The sequence below is a fragment of the Rhinolophus hipposideros genome (assembly GCF_964194185.1).
Source record: "Rhinolophus hipposideros genome assembly, chromosome: X".
Classification (NCBI taxonomy): Eukaryota; Metazoa; Chordata; class Mammalia; order Chiroptera; family Rhinolophidae; genus Rhinolophus; species Rhinolophus hipposideros.
In genome coordinates, this window is record NC_138046.1 from 17,645,636 (window position 1) to 17,667,608 (window position 21,973).

Sequence of the window (21,973 nt, forward strand, 5' to 3'; positions counted from 1 at the left end):
CATTCACTGTTATTTTACATTAACTTCAGGTGCACAGCATAGTGGTCAGACATTTATATAACTTAAGAAGTGATCCCCTGAGTAGTCTAGTACCCACCTGGTACTGTACATAAGAATTATCATATTATTGACTAGACACCCTATGCTTTATTTATATTCCTCTGACTACTTTGTAGCTACCAATTTGGACTTCTTAATCCCTTCATCTTTTTCACCCTGTCCCCAACCCTTCTCCAATCTATCGCCCTGATAAATCTAGAACCCCTCTGCCATCATACGTAGTTATTACAATATTTACTATAATTCTTATGCTATACCACATCCACATTACTACTTTGTAACAACCAATGTGTACTTCTTAATCCCTTCCCCTTTTCCACCCACCACCACAACCCTCCTCCCATCTGGCAACCATCAAAACGTTCTCTGTATGAGTCAGTTTCTGTTTTGTTGGTATATTTTGTTCTTTAGATTCCGCATGTAAGAGAAATCACATTGCAATTGGTGACGGCCTACCTAATATATGTTGATCACCTCATTTTCACATGTACAAATTAGCACATTAAATTCTGAGGAGATAGTTTCAGCACATGTCCACCAAATAGGACTAATCATAAATTGAGAACAACCAATGAGGTTGGACTTTGTGAGGGTGTATTCCTTAAGGTATGAAATGAAACTTTCCTTAAAGCTAAACCACAATAAAATGTAAACCATTTCAAAGATACATTTTGTCTTAAGTGTTTGTGAGAGAGACTCACTAACTCGATTACTATGAAAATAACCAACCAGATACCACCAGGTTAGAGAACAAATTAAACTATAATGGAGTAGGGAAGGAAGTCAAATATTTGAAGCATGATAAGAACTGGATGTGCTGAAGATTTTCTTAATAGTTTTTTTTATTATTAGTTTCAGGTATACAAAAACAACAGTAATTAGACGTTTACACACCTAACAAAGTAATCACCCCAACAGGTCTACTACTCTTCTGACCCCCTACAATACCATTGACTATTCCCTAGGCTGTACTTTACATCTCATGAGTATATATATTTAAAAATATAATTGACATTCAATATTATATTAGTTTCAGGTGTATAGCATAGTGGTTAGGCATTTATTTAGTTAATAGTTTTTATCGCAGTTTGATAGTGAATGCCCTCTTTTCCGTGCCAAGCTATGAGAAATCAAATGAAAACAAAATGTTAGTTGCTAAGTGGACTATAATAAAAATGCTTAAAAGGGAAAACTCATAGTGGAAATTTTGGAGTTTAATATTAGGAGCTAATATGATCTCTGTACTGACCCTGGGGAAGACACAAAGCTATACCTGTACATTTACAACTAGTTTTAAAACCCCTGAATTCAATGCAAAGCAGGCCGTTTACATATGATTGATTATTAATAGCTTAAAAATTTGCCTGTATGTCTAAAATCAGCAGGTATTGGGAAGGACATGAAACTACTGGGAACATAAATTGGCACAACCCTCTCATGAGCAATTTGCTAATACCATTTGAGATTAAAGTGAATACTGTATGGCTTAGCAATTCCACAACTTTACCTACCCAAGAGAAACACACGTGCTCTGGGAGATACATGGGTCTCCAGAATGTTTACAGAAGAATTGTTTAGAAGAGTAAAACTTTTGGAGACAACATGAATGCCCATGAACAGAAGAATAGGTAACTATGGAATATCATACAATCAAATACTATATAAAAGTTAAAATGAATAACCTAGAGCCACATACGTCAACATCAATGAATCTCACAAGAAACAAGTTGCAGAATAGGTACAATATCATTGCATTTGTAAAGAGTTTTAAAATATGCAAAACAAAATGTGTACTTTCTAAATTTTTTTATTTTTTATTAGTTTCAGGTGCACAAAACAAAGTAATACTTAGACGTTTATCATTTATATCCCTCACACTGTGGACCCCCCTCCCCCCATCCATTATCTCTCTGACATCGCACTGAGCCATCACATTTCCACTGTCCCCACTCCCAATGCTGTACTCCGCCTCTTGAAAGTATATACATACATATGCATACATATATATATATGTATGTATATATATATATAAAATTATAGCTGGCATTCATTATTGTTTAGCTTCAGGTGTACATTGCGGTGATCAGGCATCTACATCTTCCCTGAGGTGGTCTCCCAAATGGGAGACCTTTTCTTCGGATACCCTACAAAATCTTTACAACATTATTGATTACATTCCCCAAATTAATTTTCAGAACCCCGTGGCCATCTTGTGATTACCGACTCTTTTCTAATCCCCTCACCTTCCCGTTATCCCCACCCCCCCACCCATCTAAGAACCCTCAGTGTTTCCTCTTTGTCTCCAAAACTGTTTCTGATTAGTTCATTCACTTATTCTCTTCTTTAGATTCTGCATATAAGTGAGATCATATGGTACTTGTCTTTCTCTGTCTGACTTATTTCACTTAACATAATGTTCTCTAGGTCCATCCATGTTGTTGCAAATGGTAAGATTTCTTTCTTCTTTATGGCTGCGTAATACTCCATTGTATAAATGTTCCAGTTTCTTAATCCAGTCATCTACCGATGGGCATTTTGGTTGTTTCCATGTCTTGGCTATTGTGTATAGTGCTGCAATAAACATAGGAGTGCATAAAGATTTTTGAATTGGAGTTTTGGGTTTCTCCGAATAGATACCTAGGAGTGGAATTACTGGATCATAGGGTAGTTCCATTTTCAGATTTTTGAGATACCTCCATACTGTTTTCCATAGTGGCTGCACCAATCTGCAATCCCACCAACAGTGCACAAGCGTTCCCTTTTCTCCACATCCACACCAACACTTGTTTTTTGTTGATTTATTGACGATAGCCATTTTGACTGGGGTGAGGTGGTATCTCATTGTGGTTTTTATTTGCATTTCTCTGATGGTTAGTGAGGTTGAGCATTTCTTCATATGTCTGTTTGCCATCTGTATGTCCTTTTTAGAAAAATGTCTCTTCGTGTCCTCTGCCCATTTTTAAATTGGGTTGTTTGTTTTTTTGGAGTTGAGTTGAGTGAGTTTTTTATAGATTTGTGATATTAACCCCTTATCAGATATATCATTCCCATTCAGTAGGATCCCTTTTTGTTTTATTGATGGTTTCCTTTGCTGTGAAAAAACTTTTTAGTTTGATGTAATCCCACGTGTTTATTTTTTCTCTTACTTCTCTCACGCGAGGGGATATATCAGTAAAAATCTTGCTCCAGATAATGTCTGTGAAATTTCTTCCTATATTTTCTTTTAGGTATTTTATGGTTTCAGATCTTACATTTAAGTCTTTAAGCTATTTTGAATTTATTTTTGTATATGGTGTAAGGAGGTGGTCCAGCTTCATTTTTTTGCATGTGTCTGTCCAAGTTTCCCAGCACCATTTATTGAATAGACTGTCTTTATCCCATCGTACACAAAATGTGTACTTTTAATTGATAATTTACAGTAAAAATCTATGGGTATGCTGGATAGTGATTAATAGGAAATTAAGGATGATAGTTCCATGTACTTGGGAGTTCATGATATTGTTTTCTGTACATTTTTATAAGTCAAACATTTCACACTAAGAAATTCTGCTCATTTTAACTTAGTACTAGAAAAGTGGAATATGCCTTGTCCCCTGATGATTGAGGTATAGTGAAACCCTGTGCTAAACTTGCCCTCCATACATCGCTGTGGGAATTTTTTTTTTTAATCTTACATGCTGGCTGAAAATAACAGTTAAGAACTCTTTTCTGCTGCCTTTATAAATATTTTACAAATTGTGAACTAACAGCAGCAGAAAACTATCATAGAATAAAACTTTGTTGACTTAACAATGTTTGAATATGTTGCATAGAAGAAATATTTGCACTTAAGAAATGTTATATTTTATTTTATAACGTAAAATAACTACTTGTTGCCATCTGAGAACAACTTTAAAGGTCTGAGTTTTCAGTATTTCTAGCTCAAACATTTAGCTTCCTTAAACAACTTTCCATTTTAATTTACATTGTATTTATTGCTCACTCAGCAATAATTGAGTAGCAGGACTGTAAAAATGATGAATTGTTAGTCAAATAATTAGATTATGCCCATTAGTATATTGGTGAATGTCTCTCAAATGGGGTCTCTCAAAAAATACATATCTGTAGCGTTTGTCAATATCTATGGTATCAATATCCATACCATAATCCATACCAATATCCATACCAAAATCCATAGTAGATTTCAAGCTACTGACATGAAATGTCTGAACTGGGAGTTGGAAAGAGATGTGCAAAATTGGCATTTCTGAGTTGGTATAAGCCAGTTTCAGCGCATCACTGATTGTGTCTTATGAAATATAGTTCTGGGACCATAGTAAGTGGTCAGTAAAATTCCTTTTTGGAGTGTGCTAAGATTTCTGAATTACAACCCACCATTAGGTAATGTGTAGCTATCCTTTTAGCATATCTGTTACCCAAATTTACATTTTCTAATCTAAGGAAGCAAAGATTCTGATCTTTAGCATGATCATCTAGGACTAGAAACAGCATGTGGAAGAGGGTATGAACAGTGGAAAATATGGGAGGTGTATTGGGAGACATTAACTCTCTGTGACCAAGAATGACAGTTTGATTCAGAAATAAAATTTCAAAACCCAAATGAAAGCCAAGAGTTGACTCAAAAAAGAAAACAAACAGACAAAAAACAAGGTACAACCAACCACAAAATACTTACAAAAATGAGGAGACAAAGTGTCGACAAGAGAGGTTATTATTATTTGGAGAATACAAACACAAAAGCAGTGAATATTACCAGTAGATGAAAAGGCCAGGGCTGTAACCATAGTCTAGGCTCATCTTTTTTACATATCCTGGAAATTAGTGACAACTCCTCTTTATATCCTTGGAAGGAAATGAATGTAGGTCTCTCTTTCTATATTTGTCTGTCTCCCTTCCTGTGACATATTCCCTTATGGATTCAGAATGACTATCTCATCCCCACCTTAGATGACTGAGTTTTGCACTGATGTGGTTGGTAGTAGCTTTTTCCCTCCCATTTCATTCATACATTGGTTCGTTAACGAGCATGCACTGAGTTTCTCAGAGACTTGTTGCAGTCTTAATTTGGTTTCTTACTTTTAGAGCTGAGGGGTGGTTTTTTTTTGTTTTTTTTTTAAGAGGGGGGCGCAGCTCACAGTGACCCATGTGGGGATCGAACCGGCGACCTTGTTATTTTCACCACGCTCCAACCAACTGAGCTAACTGGCCACCAGAGCTGAGTTTTCATATCATGAAAAGGCAAGCTTATTTTTGTAGACTATTCCAAGAGGAAACTAGATTTTTATACTAAAGCATGTAATGCGTAAATCACGAGACCCCTTTTCTTTATGAGGTCAGTACTTAAGCCACTTCACGGTTATTGATCTGGAGAAGCTATATACTACAGCATTTCTAAAAGTGTAAGAGTGACAGCATCTGGGACATTTACTATGTTGGCGATGTTTTATTGATTAGGATCTCATATTTAACATTGCAATGAAGCAACCTTTTGAAAGGAAGTCTTTGGAATCAGGGATATCCCCGTTCCTGCTTCCATTTTTCTCTCAACCAGGGAGGTAACTCTCTTACCCGAGTGAAATAATCTGGCCAGGAGTTCAAAACACTACTGTCCTGGGAGGGTGTGGAGAGAATTTGCTCCTGTTATAGAAGCTATGGCCTCTTTATGTATTAGGGTCTGCCTGCTGTTCTTCCTTTCTGATACCTTTACCCGTACTAGAGGTTGAGATGAACTCTGGAAATCTCAAGGCAAGCCATAACCCTGTGGACAGGGTGAAAAAGGTCTGCCTTAAAAGGATCGGTAGGGAAAAGGTGTAGAATGAACTGTGTACTTGGACTGGTTGAAAAGGCTGGGAGTGCTACCGTCTTTTGCCTGCTGTGACTCCTTCAGCAGCCTTCATAGTTTGCAGAACATGTTACTCTGTGTGGTTTCCACCATGAGATTTCGAGGTGGCATACGCTTCAGATTCAAAAAGAGCACTGATTCCTGAGTGCTTTGCTCCGACGGGCCTGTCCACCACTAGTGTTTCACTGAAGTGTTTTCCAATCACCCACGTGTGCACTGCACTGTTAGAATCTCAGCATCAGTGGGCCTTTGAAGCCTTCCTTCAACCCTCAAACAGCTTCTGGAACGGCCTGCTGTCTCGCTGTGCCACATGTCTTACCCCGCAGAGCTGCAATGAAGCGAGCTGAAATGTTGCCGGAATGACAGTGCCGGATGACACTGATGAACTTGCTCTAGAAGTCCAATGTCATATCTGGAAGGCCCAGGGCTCACAGTTGGGCTAAAAGCCACGCACCAGCAGCACAGGTTCATTCCACGTATACTTACTGAGTGTCTGCTAGGAGACGGGGACTGCAGCTCCAGTTTGTTGCCGCGTTTCCCCGAAAGTAAGACCTAGCTGGACAATCAGCTCTTAAGGCATCTTTTGGAGCAAAAATTAATATAAGACCAGGACTTATATAATATAATATAATACCCGGTCTTATTTTACCACCAGGTCTTATATTAATTTTTGCTCCAAAAGACGCATTAAAGCTGATTGTCCGGCTAGGTCTTATTTTCGGGGAAACACGGTGTTTGATGGCCACTCTAGTGCTTTCTGGGCTCTCTTGGTCTTGATTTGGTCACCTGTTTGTCAGTTAAAGCATCGCTACCAAGAAGTCTGGGCAGTTTTCAGTCCCAGGTTTGCTGAAAGGATTGCCACCAACATGCAATTCCCACAGGTGCTCTAAACATATAGACAGTGTCCAGTGGAAAGCACTATGCTATTGTAGTATGAAATGGGAGACCTGAGATCTAGTGGCTCTGGCTTTGGCCTCAATTTCCTCATCTGTTAAATGGGCAGAGTGGTTTGGATGGTGTCTAAGGGCCCTTGCAGCTCTGACATTTCTTAGGTTGGAATGGAAGCATTCACAAGTTGTTGCAAAATTATAATGAGGCAATTTTAATGAAATGGTCTGTCATGCTTCAGGAGAATGGGGGAGGAAACCCTTTCCTTTTCCCTTGGCAGAGAAAATTGAATCGTACTTCGTTCATGTCACCATGAAGCAAGTACTAGTATTCAAAAGAACCAGAAACAGTTACACAGCCAGTTAAAACGACCACTCTGAATGAACGCACTTTTCTTCATTCAGCAAGCGTTCTGTTTTAATCTGTCACTCCCAATATTGCATAAGCATGTTTCAGCCCATTTAGGTTAAGTACCTGCCGTGATTTTAAAAGCACTAACGATTCTTGTATGGCGACTGTAAATGCCCTAGGTGGGATCTAGCCAGGGGCTGGCTCTGAAGCCCCTGACTCTTAGGTGGGCTTAAAGGACCTACACGTTTAATGGTGGCAACAGGCTGTAGGTGGCTCATGATCAATTCTGTCATTTTAGAGCTCATGGGAAAAAGAATAACTGGCTTGGAGATGTATGGAACCAGGAGCTCCCCCCCACTGCTGCCTTTGTCAGGGTGGTCTCCATGGCAACAAGGCCAGAGTGGCTCACTTTTACCAATTGCAGAGCACTGGGGACTACAGATCTTTAGTCATTCAAATGTGAAGTAACAGGTTGCCATGCATGAATTAGTATCCTCCTTAAAGTCAGGGGGACAATTACAGTGTCTCCTCTCTCTTTCCCTCCTTTAGCCAACAATAGCAGAACCAATTTCTTTCATTTATTCAGGAAACCTCAATCCCACTTACTGTTTTTAAGAATGACCTCCTTTCATGACACTAAATACAGGACTCGTTTCTACTCTGGAATAAACAGGGATTCAGATTCAGCTCACATTTATTGAGCACGTACTGTGTAGTAATGGAGTAGGCACTGTCAAAGCAATTCACATACACCACTGTAGTTAACTCACAAAATATATAAATGTGGATCCAAAGTTAGTGGACACAATTGGTGTTTGACACACAGTAAGCCCTTGTTGAATATTTTTTGAATAAAGGAATGAAATCACAGACTATCACGGTCAACAAAGGCCTTTGGCGAGCATCCGGTCAAACTCCCTCATTATACAAATGGAGAGATTAAACAAAGCCCAAAATGTGGAGTGACTTATGCAAGAACATATTAACCGCTGCTTAAACTCAATTGTGTCCCAGGTGGGTCCATACTGCCTCACGTGAAAGCTGGGAGGGTAACCCCATCCAATCTCTGCGGTGTCGTATTGCATTTGGACACATTCTTCTGTTTGTTCTGCTGTGTTTGGGATACTTCTCTGTGATTCAACAAGAAACGCCTTTGGAGAAATTGAAAAGTACTTTTATTGATACTTGTGTTTAAAAGACTGAAGTTAAAAGGCATTCACTAGAATAACGAAATCAGCAAGGCCTGGCTCGGGGCGAGGTGAGGGCAAAGGAACCAACAGCTCAGTGGCGTCACGGTGCTCCCAAACCTGATTTTGTCAGCAGTGCCACATGTCATTAAATACAGGGTGACCGATTCCCATCAACCAAATTCACAGAAAGCTGAGGTATGAACCAGAACACCAGCTTATTAATTCTTAAAGGGAAATATTTTGTCTAACAGATTGAAGTATATATGTTGCTTGGTCAGCAACCCTCTAGAAAATTCAATATAGAAGGCCTCATTATAATGAAGAAGTTGCTTGGTGAGCGTGAAACCAGAAAAGGGAAAGTTAGTTGGCTCATTAGAGTGTCTCATGCCTGTGAGCCTGACACGCTCTTCTCCACTGTGGGGCTGCACTAGTTAAGGAGACCCTGAGGTTCACGTTCTTTGGCCTGGGCAACTTCTTCCTTATTCCTGGTCAGTACTGGAGACACACTGATGATTTCTTCCTTGCCGACACTACTGGTTCTAGATTGCAAGCTGTTCCCTTTCTGTTAACAGTTTTTTTTGTTTTTTATTTCTAGATGGGGCACGATACACCTGGGTTATATCAACATTCCTAGTTACAGTGACATGTCCGTTTGCCTTCCTGGAAACATCTCTAGTCAGACCTCCAGAGCAGCACAATTACAAGCTCTTAGGGAACTGTTCTGATAGGTCATTCCTTCCATGGTGTATGTTTTTTAATAACATGACGCTCTGAGAGCAACTTTTCCCCCAAGTTCTTCAGGCCTTTACTTCGTTCCCTATGGTCTGAAAAGCAAATCCAAGATCAAACTGAAAGCAAGTCTGCGTTTGATAGACATATATAATTGTGTATTCCAGGAAAACAGTATGAAGCTCCGTGTCCCTCCTTTTTGCCTGGGGAGGGAGTTGGGGAGAGAAGGAGGGAGGGAGGGTGGGAGAGAGAGAGAAAAGAGAGAGAGAGAGAGAGAGAGAGAGAGAGAGAGAGACTTGAAGATTAAGAGTTGAAAAAGATAAAGGATGCAGGAAAAAGGGTACAGAAAGAGAAGAAGTGTTTCTGATGAGTTTTAACCTGTCAGAAGCTCCTGTCTTCTCCCTTTATGAGTGTGGTGCCAACCTTGTGATGGACTAGACCAAATATCCTGGATACAGATCTAATCAATGTTGATGTTTGGTGGGAGAAGTAAGAAAGATCTGGAACATGGAATGCTGCTAAGGAGAGAGAATCTGGGAGTTGCCCCAGTGGAGAGACATAATGCCTGTCTCTCCACTGGGGCAATATGAAGACGTTAACTTCACAGTTTTGTCAAGGGCTGGATCTGTAGGAATGGTCCCAAATCCCTGCCACAATTTATTTCTCTAGTGATTACATTTTCTAATCTACGTATTCTAGTAAAACGTGAATTCTAGGTAGACTTCTCCCTGTAAAGAGAGAAAGCAGTATTCATAGAATGTATTTATTCAAATCTAAAGAGATGGAAGCTGATTAGTTAGTAAAGGACCTTGCTAATTTTCAATGCCAAACATGCCAGTCTTAGAAATACATTTTTTTTCTAAGTGAGCTTTGTTTTTTCCTTAATCCAATTGACATACCAGGATACCTTGGTATATATCCCATATTTTCCTTTCACTGCGCACTCTTCACCCCAGCTAATAATTCCAGTTAAGAAACTGACGCCTTCCACTTCCGTAACATGGGGTCCCCCACTGTCTCCTTGGCACGAATCTTTACCTCCCTCATGGAAGCCAGCACAGAACATATTATTATAGATGGTAAACTTTGTGGACCGAAGGCAGGTGGCCCGGTCAACTAGTGGAACTTGAAGGTACTGAAGAATTGAAGCTGTCCTCCCTCTATTGAAGACTTTCCCCCAACCACTCACATAGCCAGACCCAAATTTGAGGAAGATGTTCGTGTATTCCTTGTTAGCAATGCAAATAGGCGTTACATAGCTGTTTAGCGTTAAGGGTCTATCCAGTTCCAGAAGGGCAATGTCATGGTGGTACTTATTAATGGTTGCATTGTAATTGTGGTGAGGAATAGCACGGATCACATTTCGCTTTTGCTCTGTGTGTTCGTCCTCCTCCGTGTTATGTTCACCTAGTGAAAAGAAATTTCTTTTTCAGTCAGTCTTTCCCACTAAGAAGCACATTTTCCAAGTGTCTACTTAGCATCACTTAGTGAACTGGCATTACTTAAATGGCATGTCACCCATTGAAAATAAATTCCTCTTCAGTCACACATAGTCTTTCACATAAAGAAACAGATTTTCAAAGTGTCCACTCGGCATCACTGAATTAATCTGGAAGCCAAGTGTCAATCTTAATTGGTATGACTTGGGTAAAATGTAATGAGGGCTAATGCATACTTCTCAGACCCGAAAGTGATTTAGGGCTTATCATAGAGATGGGTGTTACAAGTCTTGCTGTGACAAGTCTTACATTGTTCACAGGTGATAATGAATCTGCTTGCATTGAATTATCCTAGACTTTGTCCATTTCAAGTATTTTGAGCCCTTTTGAGGAGCACGGTCGTTCATTCAAATGTTAGCTGAGGGCCCACTACAGGTTGTGCCAACCACCAGAGATACAAAGATCAGTGATAATGACAGAGCTTTGGGGAAGGCTCCGTCTGGTGGGGAAATGGAGATATCAGTAAATAATTGTCCCCCACTGACATGAGTGCCAATGAAGGTATACCAAAAGCACTCTGGGGGGCTTGGAGGATGGAACAAGTTGGGTTTTGAAAATATGGCCCCTCTACCACTAGCCCAACTTACTTAGCAGTGATCTTATTAGCTCTTAGTAAAATATGATAGACCAGTCACATAGAAGATACTGATGCTAGACTCCTATCCTTTTTTGTTTGTTTACCTGCGACAACAGTAATAGTATCACCAGGTTTCAGACAGTGGGCTGCAGTCACGATCCATTTTTCATTAACAATGGAACCTCCACAGAACGCATCGATTTTACCATTTAGAAGGACCTGTGGAAATAAAATTAGGGATCTTATGACATGATATATTTGATCCAGAACAAAATAAACATGTGCTGTTTATAGGAGTGGGCAAAAAGTTGGCTTCCGGTGCTGGCAGAACTGGAGTGTTTCTGGAAAGTGTCCGCTTTGCAGATGAATTAGTGTTTCTGGAGCAGGATCACAAAAGCCATTCCTGTAACTGTCTTGAAGAGAATATGCAGGGAGAGCCAGGGGGAGCTCTAGATGAGGCAAATATGAGGGAACGGCTTCTTTGGGTGCTTTGGGCCCCTCAGATTCCTTTTCCAGGTGAGTAAGATTCTCTGATGGCACAAATTGTACACACTCGGAAATGCACTGACTTGCTTCCTCGAAACCGAGAGTTATTACTGAGTCTCCTGTCTGTGCAGGTGGAAATCTTTCTGCAACAGGTTATTTGAAGCGAAAAGCTGATTTTTTTTTCAGGAGGTCTCTTCAAGCCCTTTCCAAACCGGAATACTATGAAACAAGACCTATCCAGACAATGAGGATAAGTAGGGCTCATGCATTCCTCCTATCATCCCTAACCATATTCTGCTGCCCTTGGCTGGATATGTCAGCTGTCCGTGTCCTAAAAGGGGTACTAACTTGTGCCTTATTTGGGGGCAAAGTGGACAAAGCTATTTGGGCGCTGCTTTGAGCCTGGGCATTATAAGAGGCCAATCCAGTCTTTCACTTACAGATTCGTTGCACAAGCAGAATGGACAATGGCTATTTTCACCACCTCAACGTCTAGATCAACTTGGAGAATTTAAATTCCAGGGTAAGCAAGTGCCTGGTCCACCTCTTCAGGATGAAAGCTGAGAAGGTGAACACTAAAGGGGTGAACACTAGAGGGCACACTCAACATTCGGTAAACCCTCTGTGGGCACTGACTAGTAGTAGCCTCTGTGAACAAACGCCCTTTTTTAAAAAAAACTTTTATTTATTCTGTGTGTTTTTCCAAGACCCATCAGCTCCAAGTCAAGTAGTTGTTTTCAGTCTAGTTGTGGAGGGCGCAGCTCGCTGGCCCACGTGGGGATCAAATCGGCAACCTTGTCGTTAAGAGCACTTTGGTCTAACTAACTGAGCTAACCTGCTGCTCAACAAACGCCCTTTTGCTAAAGCACACATAGCCAGAGGCATCAGCAAGCCCATTCATAAAGGGAGAGGTCCCTTTTAGTGTGAGTGTGAGAAGGTCCTCGGGGCATGTTCCAGTGAAGATTCTTTTTGTCCTGAATTCTATTGGCTGAACACCTACTAAGTCCTAGACACGGAAGCACCAGCCTTCTCCTACCGGGAGACCTATGGGGCTGACTCATTGCAAGCTTCTGACCCCCTTTTCCATACTCTAGCTTTTCCTCTCGTTCTAGCTGTTGCTTTTAATTTTGAAAAGTTGTAAACAAATATGGGAAAACTCGTAATTCCAAATAAATAAAAAATATAAAGGAAAACTCCCATAATAGTATATTAAACATCAGTGTCCCCAACCCCCCACACCAGACTTAACAATCTTCTTAAATTTTTTTTAAACTTTTTAATTTATTTAGGTGTGTTTTTCCAGGACCCATCAGCTTCAAATCAAGTAGTTGCTTCAATCTAGTGGTGGAGGGCGCAGCTCACAGTGGCCCATGCGAGGATCGAACCGGTAACCCTGGTGTTAGGAGCACTGCGTTCTAAGCAACTGAGCTAACGGGCGCCCCCTTAAGTTATTTGAACACTTGTTATTGACTTACTATGGACTAATCATTCTGCTAAGTGTTTTATGTACACTTAATACAACACTTTGGGGAGTGATATTCATATTTCCATTTATAAATGAGCTAACTGAAGTTTATATACACGTTAGCTACCCTAAGGTTAGTTAGTAGTGAAGATAAGATGCAAACCCTAGTCTGCCTGGCTTCAGAATCTATGCTCTCTACGTACCCAGTAATTTTCCAAGTGTGGTCAGTGGATCAGTTGCAGTAGAATCATCTGGGATGTTTGTAAAATGCAGATTTCGGGACCCACCCACATATAATCAGATTATTTGGTGAGTGGAACAGGAGAAAATGAAGATTTCTGGAACATCCTTATGTGTAATTAAATTTGAGAAATTCTGTTTCAGAATTTCCAAGGCTTGGTGACCTTTATATTTTCAAAGTGCTCACTCCAGGCAGATCTGGCTACATAATTAGTGGGGGTCAGGGCAAGATGAAAATGCAGTACCCCCAGTTCAAAAGCCAGGAAAAAATGGCATTGAAGACACTAAAATACAGAATTCTTCCCTTTCTTCTGTGGCCTCTGGGAACCTGTCAGGGGGTTTTTAATTTACTATTCAACGTCATGCTCCCTCAGATATGGGGGATATTTACTGGGAGGGCAGATATTCACAAGCACCCAGGGGCTGCACCCTGCAATGTAGCATGCAAGCACAAACACACCCTTCAGCTGTCAGGTTCCCCCCCTCCTGCCAGTCACCCTCCTGATGCCCTGTGTCCCAGCAGTGGGAAAGGTAAATCAATCCTCCCTTCCCACTGGCCCAATGCAGCAATCACCCGCAAAGAGGCAATTCCCAAGGGATTGCAACTTCCATGCCAGGATGTGCTCAGTACCTGCAATGGAGGTAGGCAAAGAGCTGGCCCTCGCCATTCACCCTCAGGACATATTTTTGGTCCTGAGATGCCATGTGGCCATGCCCCCTCCCAAGACAGCACAGGGTGTGTGCACCCCACTTAAGCCTTCCCTGTGACTGTGCAGGAGGAGAGTGACAATGGTAGCTATTGGGGATGAAGAGGGAGAGTATGCCAGTGTGCCATGGGTAGGGGGGTGACAGTGGTCATTGGGCAAGTGTGGAGAGGGGGAAGCAAGGCTGGTCAACGCACCAGGGGACAGGGGAGCGGGAGGTCAAGAATTCATCCGCTGGAGGTGGTGAGAGGTGAGACTGCAGTGATTGGAGGTTCCAAGTCCCCAGAGCAAGCATGCCTCATTGTCTCATGGGACTTGAGTTACAAAACACAAATGCAAAGCCTTGAACTCCAAATGAGGGATCCTTCTGAACACAAGACCCTTTGCAAGTGCACTGGTCACAAGCTCATGAAGTTGGCCCTGACCCCAAGTGATTTTCATCACCAAGCAAATTTGGGCAACACTGTTCTATCCTGGTCCTGATGGTTACAACTGAATACCTCTGTTCAAGTAACGGGAGCTAAGAATTCCCATGCAACGATAATAAGGGTGCCTCTTGTCTGTATTAGAGGTGAATTAGACATCTCGCCGTTTAATGGGCTAGTTAGGCCAGACTGAATGATACCCACAGCCCCTGGGCACAGACTACGATGTAGCTTGTCTGACTTGTGCCAAAGATTTGCTGCCTGGAGCTTCTACTGCTTTCTGACGTGTGACTGAGAAATACGGTTGTGTATTTCTATGCCTGAAGAGCAATTTTGGCCAAATAATCTGGTTGGTACTAGAAATTTTAGCAAACATCTGTGCCAAGAAAAAGCCCGAGATATATATTTGTATTTACAGATATTACAAACGACTTGGTTTTGGAAGGTTTGCTTGGCTATCTCGGGGTCACAGCTATCTAAATATTAGCTATTTAGGGATGAGCTGTCTGCTTGGCTAAGGACAATTTCTTGCAAGACGTCACTTCTTGCAAGAATGATGGGGAAAATGGAAAAGCGTATGTTCTGAGCAAGGCCTCTGAGTTCCAACCTGTCAAACATTTTCATGTTTGTCATCTCCTAACAGGAGCTTGTTAGCTCCCTTTCAGACACACACAGACACACTCCAAACACACCCACGTGCATCTACAAAATACACATTCATATATCTGTTTTGATGCTCTTCACGGACAATGCCAACTCAGAGTAATAGCTATTGCCCTGTTGTTTAACCTTTTAACTTGAACCTGACCTTTCCCTGGGATTTCAGTAAATCCTTATTCTCCCTACCTAGCTATCACCAGCTTTACAATACTATTTTTATTCTACCTTTGCATACCCATTCTTTCTGTGTGTAGAGCATACTATAAACAAGGTTGTTGTTGGATTGAGGTTTGCAAAACAAGTTGTTTACTAGTAGGTGTGAGACTAATAAGAGTGAAGTGAAAGTAAACATGTTTATATGTAGAGCATATACATGAAAGTAAACATATTTATATTTATGTGTGAAACTGAGCATAACAATATTGAGTGGTAAACACGTTCACCAAAACAACTTCTGGTTATCACCTAAGTAGTAAACAAGTTCAAAGAAAAGAGGATAAAAGCAGAGCTCAAGAGCAGTGCAGTGAGTAGTCCAACTGGGCGCTCTGGCTAAGACCCTCTGCGAGGGGCAAGCCGAGATACTGGGACGCTCCCAAGTTCTTGCTTGTGAGACCAGCTCACCTCAGACCCGTCGTGGGCCCAGTCGTCTCTCCCAGATCAGGGACCTTCTCCATCTTAATTTACTCTGGGACTCGGTTTTTTATTAAATTCTATTTTATCTTGTATAACCTATGGTGCTTAACAGAGCATTGGCCTCTGGAGAGACATTGGTTCCCAAATAAAGCTGTGTTACTCACTCTATCTGAACCTGTGCGTCAGGACTTTGTTCCCCACTCGCATCACGAGTACCACGCAGGGACGTAGGGCCCTGTCAAGGGGTTAATATCCCCTTGACTTTCAGGAAGAGCCTGAAATATGGCTACTGCTCTTCCAGGTGTTCATGACACTCATATGAAGAACAAAACCATTTCTGCATGATGTACAGCTTGTTATGCCCACAGGTGTGATTCGCTTAGCCCTTGGCACCACTTCATTTTTCTTGGCACAGAGGCGATGCTCATTTTTGGTTTTTAATGACTGGTTAACTAGACTAGTCACGAAATAGATTTCATCAAACCATCCTAGAGAATAATAGTCTAAATGTTCTATCTAAAATAGTTTTGTGGGGGGGACGGCCCAGTGACTCAGGAAGTTGGAGCTCCGTGCTCCTAACTCCAAAGGCTGCCGGTTTGATTCCCACATGGGCCAGTGGGCTCTCAACCACAAGGTTGCTGGTTCGACTACTCAACTCCTGCAAGGGACTGTGGGCTGTGCCCCCTGCAACTAACAACGGCAACTGAACCTGGAGCTGAACTGTGCCCTCCACAACTAAGATTGAAAGGATAATAACTTGACTTGGGAAAAATCCTGGAAGTACACACTGTTCCCCAATAAAGTCCTGTTCCCTTTCCCCAATAAAATCTTTAATTAAAAAAAAATAGTTTTGTGGGGCCAGATGAGATAACATATGTCATCTTTTCATTTCTTCTAATTGGAACTTTATCATCTGAGCTAGAAAAGAATAGAGGCTTACTTTGTCCAAGTGAAGGAAGACATTTCTATAGTATTAGGATCTTCATAAACATCTTCCTCCCAACCCCTCCAGCCACCCCCCCAAAAAAAAGTTCGGTTCATACATATGGTAACTTTGCATGCTGTCTGCCATGGGACTTGGTTCTGTGTAGGTAGCTGTACAGGTCAAGAGCCCACGACCTTTTAGGATAGCTTCAGACAAAAGCAGAGGAAAGCCGAGACTGGGGAAAATGCTAAGACATTTTAAAGACTATTTAGGCCAAGAATAGTATAATGAATGGACAGACTGCTTCTCAAGACATTTTGTTGGTTAAAACGGTTAAATACTGGCAATTGCATATGATACAACCTAAAAGAAAGGATAAGGAAAGCTTAAGGACCTGGCTTCCTTTGTATTCTGCCCATGATAAAACAGAAAATAGAAGACCAAGTATGTTGCATACAGGGCCGGACAGACCCTAACCTAAAGCCGAAGAGGTGGGAGGAGCTTTTGGGGCAAGTTTGTGTTTGGTCAGAATTGTCAGCTGACAGGATCAAGGGCATGGGACCAAAACCAAATTAAAGTTTTAAAAAGCTGAAACACCTTGTCGCTTCCTAAGATCTCTCACTTTTAAGCTGTTGATGAAAGTGGTCTCATAGTATAGGTGTTGTGATTTCTCTGTTTTTCTCTAGTGTTTAAGTTTTCATTGCTTTCCTACGTAGCTGTATGAAATTCGAGTCTTGTTTTAGTTTCCCACTACGCTAAACATATAGTGAATCCATGACATGTCCTTTCTGTTCCTATATAGTGCATTTAACCCTTTAGCTTCCTCTCTTCCCTACTGAGGTGTGCCTGCAGAGTCTCTGTTTCCTTTCCCCAGGTTCTCTAGGGTCTCTGAGCCTACCCCTGGGCATCTGGAGGGAAAATAAAGAAAACTGGGCATCTTCTCTCCTTATGTTCCTCTCTCAGACCTTCTGTCACTGTAATGCGGGGTTCAAGATCAGGCAAGTCCGCCTGCACCTTTGACCTTGGGGGGCGGGGTGGGGCGGGGCCTGCCTGTGCGAACCGAATGGGGCTCTGGGAAGCTCAGGTCTCCATTGCCTGGTAATGCAGCTTCTGTGGCCTAGCCTCCAACCCCGGAAGCTGAGGTGAAAACCCTAGAATAAGGTAAGAAATGAACGCGACAGCAGACGGGCCACGAAGAAGGTGCACATCGCTCCTTAGGACCTCAAAGCTTGTCCCCTAGCCTACTCTAACCTACCCCCAGGTGAACCAATGCCCTCGACACTCTCCTGGATGGGGTTATCAGGCCCTGCTGCCCCCACTGACAGGACAGCTCTTCAAGTCAACAATTAGACAAACATTTGTTCAACAAACGTTTCCTCCCAAAGCTGCCCAGCCCAAGTAACTGACCCTGTGGTTGTGGCTTTCCTAACCGGGGCCAGAATCTTTGTGCCTGCAACTTTCACCCGTAAATCCACAAAGAAAAAGTCATCTTTCCTTTACCCCTGTGGCCTTTTACCTCTTGCAAACAGCTCACTTAAACCTTTTCTGTAACAGACTAAAGCTTTCCAGTTCATTCAAACTGTTCATTACTCCAGATGAAAGTGAACTCCTTAGGGTCTTTGTGGCATTTTTTTCATCCAAGTGGTCGCTTTTCTCCCTATCCCTCATTTATGAAGTATCAGCATTTTGAATTACTCCTTTCTAAGTGGCATTGCTAACCAGTTTTTCATATTTCAGAGCCACAAATATTTTGCCCTTTGAAACCCCAGCTGTTGAGTGCTTTCCCTTGATGCCCTGGCTGCAGCCGGTGCCTTGCAGTCTTGTCTGCAATTAAATCAAGTATTTCCTCCCTGCAGATTAACGGTGATGGGGTGGAGCTGGCTCTAACACAAATGAGAGATTCTGGTTTGTTTCATTTCTGTTTTGTCTTTGTCTAAGAGTGACTTTTGTACACTCAATTTATCTCATATTTTTGAAAACATTAACCTTCCGTGACAAACTGGGTGGAGGTGGGTGTGGAGACACAGTTCTCTGGTGAGGATGGAAACAATGCAGAAGTATGACTGGGTCTTTCTCAGGTGTCCTAGAAAGTAGCTCAGCTCTTCACCTTTGGAAAAACCTAAAATCCAGTACTTTGCAACTCTCCAGCCAGTAATCTTACTTCATCTGGGGGAAATAGGGAGTGAATGTGCATGCACTCATGTGCATGAGGGATCTTGAACGTATACTTGGAAAGAGACAACACGTACACGCACTACAAATGTGGGGTGAGGAGGACATGACAGATTTGAAACGATGTGCATCAATTATATTTTCTTCCTCACAGTACAACTGCAATTATCATCTAATAATTTTTTTCTGCTTCAAACTAAAAAAATAGCTTGCTAGAGTAACTAGAATTTCTATTAGGAAACACTTGCATTGTTAAAACATGGCAAGCATCTGGCTTAAAGGGAGTGGGTGGGGGACAGAGATTATGTGAGTCAGTTGAGACTTTATAAAACTCCATTCTTTTTGTTTTAGCTCTTGTTTAAGTGTATTTGCCATTTCATTTCTGGGATGGCAAGGGGACAATGTTAAGCCCATAATGTTTGGGGGTTTTCTTTTTCTTTTTTTAATCCTGGCTTTATTTTCATGGGAAGTCATCTTCTTGGCTAATAAAACACCCCTGGGTGACGGGATCCTCCACTCTAGGCACTGCTTTATGTCCCACAAGCCCAAGGAAGATAATAATGATAAAGCAGAATCCTTTGTTCTAACCACCTTATCCATAGAAGGTAGATACAGAATGAATGAAAATGCACGAGAACACAAATAGTAAAATTAGAAAGAATCAGACACATGGATGTTAAATAGAATAAAGGATACTTAGAGTGTCCGGACCCAAGAGGGATTGTTCAAGGAGAGGCCAATGGAGAAGGTAAAAGGTCAATTTTACAAAGAGTTGTGAAGGAGAATAAAGATGTGGGTGAGTGAAGGAAGGGGTCGTGGTGGGTGAGGGAAGCAGCCCTTGTTGGATGCTTAAGTAGGGGACACGGGGGTGTAAAGGAACATATAGTGTATTTTGTTGGCTATAAGGTCAAGTCTAACAAATATTATTAAGAACAAGATAAAAGAAGGGAAAATATAAAGTTTTGGTTGTGATGGTTTGCCACTCTTCAGTACCATTTTCCCCAATATCTGTGCCAAATCCCTACCTTCCAGGAAGGGTGTAAGATGTTATACCCATTGTAATGGAAAATGGTGGGCAAGCTGAAGAATCCTGGATAGATACATAGCTAGTCTCAGAAAATTCCAGTGGTGTTAAACTGGAGACATTTACCTGATCCTGGCTTAAATTGTTACCTGTTTGATGATTGAAAAGTCTTTAAAACTATTGGTCTCTGATGGCAAAAGTTCCAAACTCAATAGAGAAAAATATTTTGAGTGAAGCATCCTTGAGATGACTACAAAATTACACTGTGGTCACTAGGGAGTTTTATATTAGACTCAACTATTGTAAGCGCTGTCCAATAGAACTTTCTGTTATGATGGAAATGTTCTGTATCTGCCCTCTTCAATACGGTAGCCGGTAGCCACATGTGGCTATTGTGTACTTGAAATGTGGCAGGTGTATCTGAGGAAATTAATTTTAAATTTGATTTAATGGTAGTTAATTTAGATTTAAATAGCCACATGTGGCTAGTAGTTACCTTATTGGACAGCACAACTTTTATATAAGGACCACCTGGCTCCTTACCTCTGAGGCCTGCTCCTTCTCTCCGATGGAATCACTTAGGCTTTAGCTGTAGCCAGTTATAGGCTGGGTTTCACTACAAATCTAGCTCTCGGTCTTCGGCCTCAAAAATGTGCACAGGTGATTCTGATGTGGGTTGCCTGCAAATCACACCTGGAGGAATGTGGGACTCGGTACCGTTAGTCCACTATTTGGTGTTTTGGACCTTAGTTTCTGTACCAAGATAGTTTCCTTTGGACCAGTAGATTTCAAATTGTAGTGTGCATGAGAATTACCCAAAGGGTTTGTAGCACACAGATCGCTAGGTCCCACTGGGGTGTAGCATTCCTAACAAGTTTGCAGGCAATTCTGATGCTACCACACTTTGAGAACCACATGGACTAATCTCCTATCTCGTACCCTGGTTCCAGTAGCCCAGTTTTTGCCTTAATCCTTTCTACTTGAGTCCTTTTTTAAATCCCTTCAAAATAATCCAGTTTTTCTGGACCTAGAGACTTTCTGACTCTTACCAGTTCTCCGAGGAGCTGAAGCTAAAGTAGTACCCCAAACCCCAGTAACTGTGACCTCACTTCCAGCCCTCTGTGGGGACAGAGCCCCAGAGAGCAGTTTCCAGGCTCTCGGCCTCATGTGGAGAGGTGCTGGCTCAGATAGTGGATGGCTGTCAGCTGTGGCTGGTTGGCCATCAGCTGTAGCCATTAAGCCATTGGTCACCGATATGACTGCCTTGGCTACGAAGGGGAGCTGAGGAGAGTGAAGGAGGAGACTGAAGGAGAGTAAGGAGAGTCGAGGACAGTTGGTCGGTTGGCAGCAAAGCGGACAGCAGGTCGCACGTCGTGTAAACCCAGCCTCCAGTGAGACCATAGTGGTATGACTTCCCTACCTATGGCTCCGTGGGTGTTCCTTTTTGGCCTCACCATGTCCTGCGTTCTTATGTGGGGAGCGGGAGCAGAGACCCCGCAGGCCGCCCCGCCGGACACCCCGCACGACACCCTCCTTATTGCTTGTCTGGAATCCTACTATGCTGTTTCCTTGATGCCAAACTCTCCTTAACCTTGTATGGTAGCCGTCCCTGGACTTCTCTTTCCTATGGGGGCATCCTCATAATTGCTCAGTGATGAAACTTGCCTAAACACTTCCTTCACCCTGATAGGTCTGTCTAGTGTCCTAGCCTCAGCATTATACTTGGCCTGCCCCTTGCCCGACTGAGCTCCAGTTTTGACACAGCATCAATATAGAGTACCTGCCAAGGGAATTGACCTGGTTTGGCATTTTCTCCTCCAACAATTCGAGTGTGGTCGTTAAATGGTTGGGTGCTTTGAGTGACGTTATCCAAAACTGTTTCATCTGTAGTAGAATTTTCATAGTCCATATCGGAAAAAACAGTCTCAGCGCGGGTGTGCTTCATAGATGTGTGAGGGACAGAAACTCTCCCACATGGAAATGGCACTAGAAAAACGGGGGAAAAAATTAGTATTCAGATATTTCTCATTGGCAAGCAGAACATATATTATAATGATAGAAAATGAGGCCCATCCTTGTCACTTCTGAAAAGCAGGCCCATCT

At 42.0% G+C, this 21,973-nt stretch overlaps 1 protein-coding gene across 2 annotated transcripts in view; it reads right to left on the reverse strand.

The window, feature by feature from the left end:
- Positions 1–9,919: 9,919 nt before the first annotated feature.
- The window catches only part of F9 (coagulation factor IX), a gene marked incomplete at both ends in the record, with an annotated part of 30,455 nt that continues 18,401 nt past the window's right edge, over positions 9,920–21,973 (reverse strand). For both annotated transcript variants that reach the window (XM_081042220.1, XM_081042221.1), the window contains 3 exons: positions 9,920–10,467; positions 11,241–11,355; positions 21,651–21,856. In XM_081042220.1, coding sequence (XP_080898346.1) covers positions 9,920–10,467; positions 11,241–11,355; positions 21,651–21,856 — 869 coding nt within the window. The remainder of the gene's footprint in view (positions 10,468–11,240; positions 11,356–21,650; positions 21,857–21,973) is intronic.